Source organism: Vicia villosa, linkage group LG4 (genome assembly GCF_029867415.1).
Source record: "Vicia villosa cultivar HV-30 ecotype Madison, WI linkage group LG4, Vvil1.0, whole genome shotgun sequence".
Taxonomy (NCBI): Eukaryota; Viridiplantae; Streptophyta; class Magnoliopsida; order Fabales; family Fabaceae; genus Vicia; species Vicia villosa.
Genome location: NC_081183.1, coordinates 168094683 through 168102068, shown reverse-complemented (window position 1 = coordinate 168102068; position 7386 = coordinate 168094683). Strand labels below are relative to the sequence as shown.

The 7386-nt window shown below is 31.4% G+C and overlaps 1 protein-coding gene across 6 annotated transcripts; it reads right to left on the bottom strand.

The window, feature by feature from the left end:
- Positions 1–777: 777 nt before the first annotated feature.
- Positions 778–2747, bottom strand: LOC131595826 (uncharacterized). 6 transcript variants are annotated; one of them, XM_058868314.1, is made up of 4 exons: positions 2351–2747; positions 1135–1552; positions 1004–1056; positions 778–896 (listed from the first exon to the last, which is right to left on the bottom strand). In XM_058868314.1, exons 1-3 carry the CDS (start codon positions 2714–2716, stop codon positions 1034–1036), a joined length of 807 nt encoding a protein of 268 aa, XP_058724297.1. In that variant the 5' UTR covers positions 2717–2747; the 3' UTR covers positions 778–896; positions 1004–1033. The 6 variants fall into 6 exon arrangements, with proteins under 6 accessions (XP_058724297.1, XP_058724298.1, XP_058724294.1 ...); XM_058868315.1 differs by having other exon boundaries at positions 778–862; XM_058868311.1 differs by having other exon boundaries at positions 1004–1552.
- Positions 2748–7386: the final 4639 nt, after the last annotated feature.

Sequence of the window (7386 nt, the reverse complement as noted above, 5' to 3'; positions counted from 1 at the left end):
AATTATTTGTAACATTGTAATCCTAAACTATCACAAAAATATAATGGAATTATAGTTGTTCTATAGTCACAAAAGTAGATACCATAGACTAAACTATATTAACAAAAGTAGATACCATAGACTAAACTATATTAACAAAGATCGATCATGTTCATTGTCTTTTCCTTGTGTTCCTTTAATTTTCTATGATGCTTGTTGCTCTAATAACATCTAAACCTATTTAACACAACTACAACTATCATAAATTGAAGTCTTTTTTAGCCTAGACAAAATTGTCAGAATTATTTGAAATTTGTTATTGTTAGATGGGACGATACATATATTTCTAACTTAACCAAATTTTTTAGTTTGAATTCAGATTTCAGCATGTAAAAATAACATTGTACACTTCCAATTCCACAAATTATGATCATAAAAAAATGTCATTTTAAAAACACCTATTTGATGAGCTTTAAATTGATATACCCATTGAATCTAAGGGTGGAAAAACATATCTGAATCGTCGAGGATGCTCATTTTACTTGTATTTTTTGTAGGTCGAGCCAAAGTTTTACCCCGCTTTTCTGCGGGTTTTACCGGCACGGACGTTTGTCATCCCTAATTCAAACACATGTTCAGCACTAGGTAATAACTATCATTTAACTACTATTTTACTTCTTTTCAACCAAGGAAGAAGTAAAAACTGTTGGATTCTATTTATACATTTTATGGATTAGCAGTAATAATAATCATTATATTATCAAGTATAGGTATTCTGATTTTTAATAATGCACTTCGTTATAAATAAATATCACCTTGGGCTGTATTTCATGGATGGCTGATGATGTTTTGAACTGTTTTTGCATATTCTGCTAAGAGCTCCCTATGGCAGACAAATACACATCTCTAATTTATTCCTACAACATCATATCATATGATTAAATGCTATACATTGTATCTAGTGTTGATTTTTTTTCTCATTACAAATCTATTCAACAAAAATATCACAATCAACTCATCAAACCTCAGGTTCACCATGGATGAAATGAAACTATTACAGCATCTTTGTCCATGAACCTAAAAATGGAAAAATAGCAATAAGCAATCGAACCAAAAGAGGTGTGTCACTTTTTCTTTCCCTCCTACTCAACCTACCCCCTTCCATGGTCATCCTTTGTGACCCTTTCTTTGTTTGAGATTTCCTTCTTGTTGACCTAGGTCTCTCCAAGTCATCCCATCCACCAAAACTCGGTGCATTTCGGCTACCACTGTCAACTGAACCGTCGTTCTCAACAACCCACGACTGCACCCCTGCCTTCCTTGTACTGGTCTTCTGGTTTTCTTCATCAGGTTCTTCGTCAAATCGGGTGTCATTTACATTTCTGCGTTTCCTCTTCGTCTTGTATTTACGCTTTGGTTTGCTCTCGGTCCGTCCCCATAATTTCTCAAATGCTAGTGTAAGTGCTGACTGACCGAGAGGGATTGCTAATGCCATGAGGAAAGCTTTTGGACCAGTGGAAAGCAACCATGACGCGACGATGACAGGCAGCGTCCAACCATAGGATTTAAAAATCTGCATCGTCAAAATTGAATTCAACACCTTGCACCAATAAGTACTATGCATGCACTAGCAACCATATGATCATGTTGTATTTTCTTCCCGAACATATTAAATTGGCAACAAAATTTGGCAAACATTGTTACATAGTCAAGATCAAGTGGTGGATCATAAGATCATAAGACCTTACATGCTAAGAATGCTGAGAGTGCTACGTTCAGAGAAAGGTGTGTAAATGAGTGATATATCCATAAGTTGTCTTCATTTTTTTATAAACTCTTTCAAATAGCTTATTATCATAAGTTGTTTTTGGCTTTGACAATTTACTCTCTTTTCCTCTTCAATTATAGATAATCGAAGAGGAAACGAGAGATACACAGCGTATACGCAAACTCTTACACAATAAGAGTGTATTCGATAAACTTTTAACTAACTTGTGTATCCAAACACTGCCTAGTACCTTTATCAATTCTCTCATTTTAGCAGTTACCATTTCAGAAAAAATCAGAAAGAACTACAATCTCTTTAACCTAGTGTATTCAAACATAAATAAGGGCTGTTTGGATTGGTTAATTTGACTCTATTTACTAGCATAAACACTTATGGAGCAGCATATGACATATCTATAAATTTTTTCAACTTATTTCTACAATCTCTTCACAATAGCCTATGAAAACAACTTATAGCTAACATTAAAAAAAAATCAAAATTTCCTAAAGAACTCAATAAATCTTCCTCATAAAAATAAAGGGCATCATTCAAAAAACCAAAATCATAAGAAAAAAGCTCTAAAAAAGGATAAAATTGGTTTACCTTGAGAATCCACAAACTATCTAAAGCATCTTCCCAAGTTCCACTATATCCTTCCTCAGTTTCTTCTGCAGACTCATCAGACCACCACCTCCTCTTCTTCCCATATCCATCATCATCTTCATCATCATCATCGTCTTCTTCTTCTAGAGGCTTGGTTCTAGCATTGTTGAAGCTGAAATTTGAGGGTCGAAAAGGATCAGTGGAATCCCAACGTGGGAAGTTGTTGGAGGAAAAAGAGATGCGAGAATGAGAAAGGGGTTTGGTGTGAGAGGGTCGCCATGGACAAGGACAGTAACGAGGTTGAGGTGGTCGGGGAAGGTAACCGAGGAATGTGGAACCTTGGCAGTAGGGACGATGAGCTTCCATCTATCACACATACTTGTCTTCATTATCTCTATCCAATTAATTAATTCTATAAAATATTAAAATGTAATAAAAAAAACTATTTATTTTACAGAAAATAAAAAGATTTTGCTAGTTGCACCCATATTTTTTTCGTTACACAATGTTTTTTTAAATAAAAAACCAAACCGGTTCAATAGAAAATCTCAAAACTGAATCAAATTAAATTGAAATCGTAAAAAATTAAATTTGATTTGGATATTTTTGGGTCTTTTTTTAACAAATCGTACGATTTGGTTCGGTTTACAGTTTGTATTTTACAAACCAAACCAAACTGCATTATGTTACATCCCTAAACTTTAATTAACTTATATCTAACCCAAACGCAAACCTTTATGTCTTAGCCTTACGATTACGAATGATTTTTTTTCCTCACACTTAAGGTTTCAGTTTAAGTCTTCTCAAATCTCTCCTAGTGGTATCGCGCTTTTTTCTCATCTTCTTTTCCAAGTACGTATAACATGTTCTTTTCTAGTCTTTCATCTCTTAAGTTCTTTCTTTTTCATCTTAATATTTTTATTCTATTGTTCTCTCTTCTCATTACGTTTTTAATTTTCCTCTTCTTATCAAATCTCTCAGCTCTTCTGCTCTTTCTTTTGCATCTTCTCTAATCTTTCATTTTTTTTTCTATTTCATTATGATGTTTTTGATATTGTTTTATACTACTATTTTATGTGTTTTATTCCGCTTTTATCTAATTTTATTTTTGTATATTAAATGGAAAATTGCTATTCAAATATGATGAATTTTGTTGTTATTTGACAATGCATAAATGACTAAATACAAAGTTATATTGTCATTTATATAGATATGTACGGCTCAATAAATTTTTGTAAAAAAAAAACCAAACCAACCCAAACCGCTTTGATTTGCTTTGGTTCAATTTTATTTTTAAAAATCAACCGAACCAAACCAAACTGCATATTTTTTCTCTTATAATTCGGATAATTTTTTCGTCAAAACCGCCTAAAAATTACATAAATCCAATTTAAAAAAATTGAAATGCATATCTATTTCCAATTGAATTGACAATAGGATTGTAAAAGTAAGATGTGTGGTCAACTAAATTGATTATTATATGTAGTGTAGTTCAATTGGTGATTGCATGTATATTTATAAGAAGTGTTGTTAATTTAATTGGCACTTCAATTTATAAATTATGGTCAATTCAATTGGCGACACCACTTTTGAAATGAATGTAATTGTTAATTAGATTGACTACTCCAAATACAATTGCTAATTCAATGGGTGAGTCTATTAGTTTAAACTAGTATTTAGACCCGTGCGAAGCACGGGTTAAATATTTTCTAAGTAAAAAATTTGATTTTAGAAACACTTATAATTTATAAATTTTACTTATAGTAAGATTACTATTGTATAGATAAAATGTCATTGTTATTAATAATATACATTAAAAAAGTTTATTTAATTAATTTTTTTAAATTATAAAATAATTTAGGCATTTCTAATTTATTAATAATTTGTATGCAACTAACCTACTTTTTCAATTAATTCACACGCTTCCATTTAACCGGCTTTTCAATTAATTTTCATTATGAAAAAAATTATTTAATCTACAATCACGTTTTAAAAATTTTATTTTTATTAAATAATAATATTAATAATTAGAATTTTAATAACTTTTCATTAAAAAAATCTAATATCTGAATAATTTGATTTTATTGTCATTAAAGAAATAAAATGAAATTGAAAAAAAAATAAGGCATTAAAGGGAGAAATGAATAGGCAGTCCAAAAGATTTTATTGAATGTTACTAATGCAACATGAATTATATTTTTAACAAAACTATGAATAGGCAGTCCAAAAGATTTTATTATTAATATATAAAATATTTTAAAAAATAACATCATAAATAAATAAAATTGATAGATATAATTATTGTTTAGTATTTTCTCAATTTTTATTTAATAAAACTAAATTTTTTATATGTTAACAAAATTGCATGTTACTAATTAAATGAGAAAAAAACAATTGTCTTTAGTATTTCAAATGTTAGTGCTAGGTTTTTAGAATATATTTAAAATACTACAAATAATTTTGACAAAAGACAAAGTATATTTTAGTAATCATATTCTCAATTAACTAAAAAATGCAATCAAATTTTGAATTTATTAGAATATATTACTTTCATTGTATTTGACAAATTAATATCATTAATTATTTAAATCATTCTTATTTATTATGATATAAAAAAAAGCTAATTGCCTTTTGTGTCTAAGTTGAACAACTGCTGCACGTGCCTCAACTCTTGTAGTCTCATCATTTTTTTTTTGAAATGGTCATAATCAATATAGAAAAACATCAAGGCATAAGGGATGCCAATACAATAAGTTCAAATTAATAGCACCCCTTTAGAAAGTAACAGATCCAGCACCTGCATAATTCCAACACCAGAACCCCATAATTCTAACCAACCACCTCCACTCCCCCACAAAAATTCATACAGAATGAAATTCAGGTGCCTTAACATTGAGCACTAAGATAAGCAATGAAAACTAATAAAACATTGACAGTAAAGCAACAGAGCACTTGCTACACCAAAATATGGAAGCTCCAAATTATTGAATTCTGCCGAACATTATCACCAACAGAACCGAACCTCGCCAACTCCTGCAATTAATTAAACACAGACTATTACTGCATAATCTTTAACTTCAAAACATATTTCATGATCAATTGATTCCTTTGCGCTTTTGTGCCAATAGACATTTACAGCTCAGGACCCCCAGTCGCTATTGACTGACGTTATGATTTGTCGTCAGTGAACCAAAACCAGGACTAATAAAAGGTCGATCACAATTGATAAGCAAGATCACAATCAATTATGACAATAAGAAATCTTCAAATTGGCCACGATACAACAACCAAACTCTCGAAAAAAAACATACGGGCTCAACGAATTTCACCACCTTGCTGCACCAATAAAACAATTCAGCAGAACAATCCTATCAGACAAAGATTAGAGCCTCCAATCTGCTATCAGCACAAGCCATATCAAAGCTGCAGCACCCATCACGACATTGCGCCATAAACGAAAGATGCTAGAGCTTTCCGCCTGTAATTTTGCTCGATTATATCAACCTCGCCACACCCACCAATCAACTTCACCAGTGAGACCAACCAGAACTGTAATGAAACTGTAAAACCAGAATCCGACACACACAAACCAGAACCTGTCAAATAAGCTATGCTCGAAACACTGGAATCGCAGAACTGTAATAAAACTCTTAGGAATAGATCCTTTTTAATTTGACCAAGATACACCCTCGGCCAATAAATTTTAACTTTGGAAGTTGGTATACATAGAGCATCTTAACACAGACACAGACCACCATTAGATCTAGGACAACGACTAACAACTTTTAAATAGTACCTGTAAAATTGATCCTTTAGTCATTTCCTTCCATTAGAATGTAGAAAGAAAATAGTAGAAAATAGATACAACTTTGGTCAGTTGATAAAATACATAGTTGTTTGAAAGTAAAAGGGATACAAAGATTAAAAATCGTGTCATTTCATTAACTCTGCAAGTAGAAAGAAAAATGGTTCTTCAAAAATAAATGTTGTAGTCATTTCCTTCAAATATAATGTAGAAATAAAAACAGGAAAACAAACTTCGGTGAATTGATAAAATACAAAGTTTCATTGAGGGTACTATAGTATAATTGTTTACCACTAACATGGAGGGTTGTCAAGTTTCATTGAGGGTTGTGTAGTGGGATTCAAAACTAATAACTACAGGAATTACACATAATTTACATAGTTGGTTTGTTATAATATTGAAAACTCTTTTAACAGTTAGTAAAATTAGGAAAAGATATGAGTAATGCAAAATACAATATGTCATGTATCATTTTATAGAACTTGGCATAGAAGTCTACATGCTTAATGGAACATACATGATTGCACATAAAATTGCAGTCAGTTTCATCAGTATTTGCGGGTAAAGTTGACTTTGAATAGGAAGAAGAAACTGGATATTGGATTTTTAATGACTTAACATTAAGCCAAACTCAACTTCAGTAAACTTTGTGGAAATAAATTTCAAAAAACCACCTATAAAAAAGTGCATTGCATAAGATTAACTAAATCTAAATGATTTGCAAAATCACCCTAACCGTGAGATCCGAGCAAAGCCAGCCAGCCCTAGAAAGACCTAGGTCTGCAATCTCAGTGTACCTCAAGGAAGTAACTATTTTGCACGGCTCGATTCAAGTTATTGAGATGATAACAAAATCCTTTTCCGGCCTGCAAAATTCCAAAAAAGTTTATGATGGTAAAATGCTACTCTTCATAAAAGTTGACAGAAAAGAAGATGTTAGTCATAAGTAGCCCATTCTCTAAAATATTGCTATGGCAATCTTCTGAAAAATTGTAAAAAATTGACTTTCGGATCCCATGAAACGTGTCCACTCCTTGTTAAGATGGCTGGAAGTACTGGAACAATTGGTGGATTTTATTGTAAATCTCGTTCATCGGCCGAAAACAGTTCCTCTATTACATGCTTTGTCATGGTAGTATCCAATTCTTCTTTAGTAATATTCCTGTTTGTGAAATTAGAGAAGCAAATGGTCACTCAACCATGACCTTGATTGGCAAAAACATATAAAAAT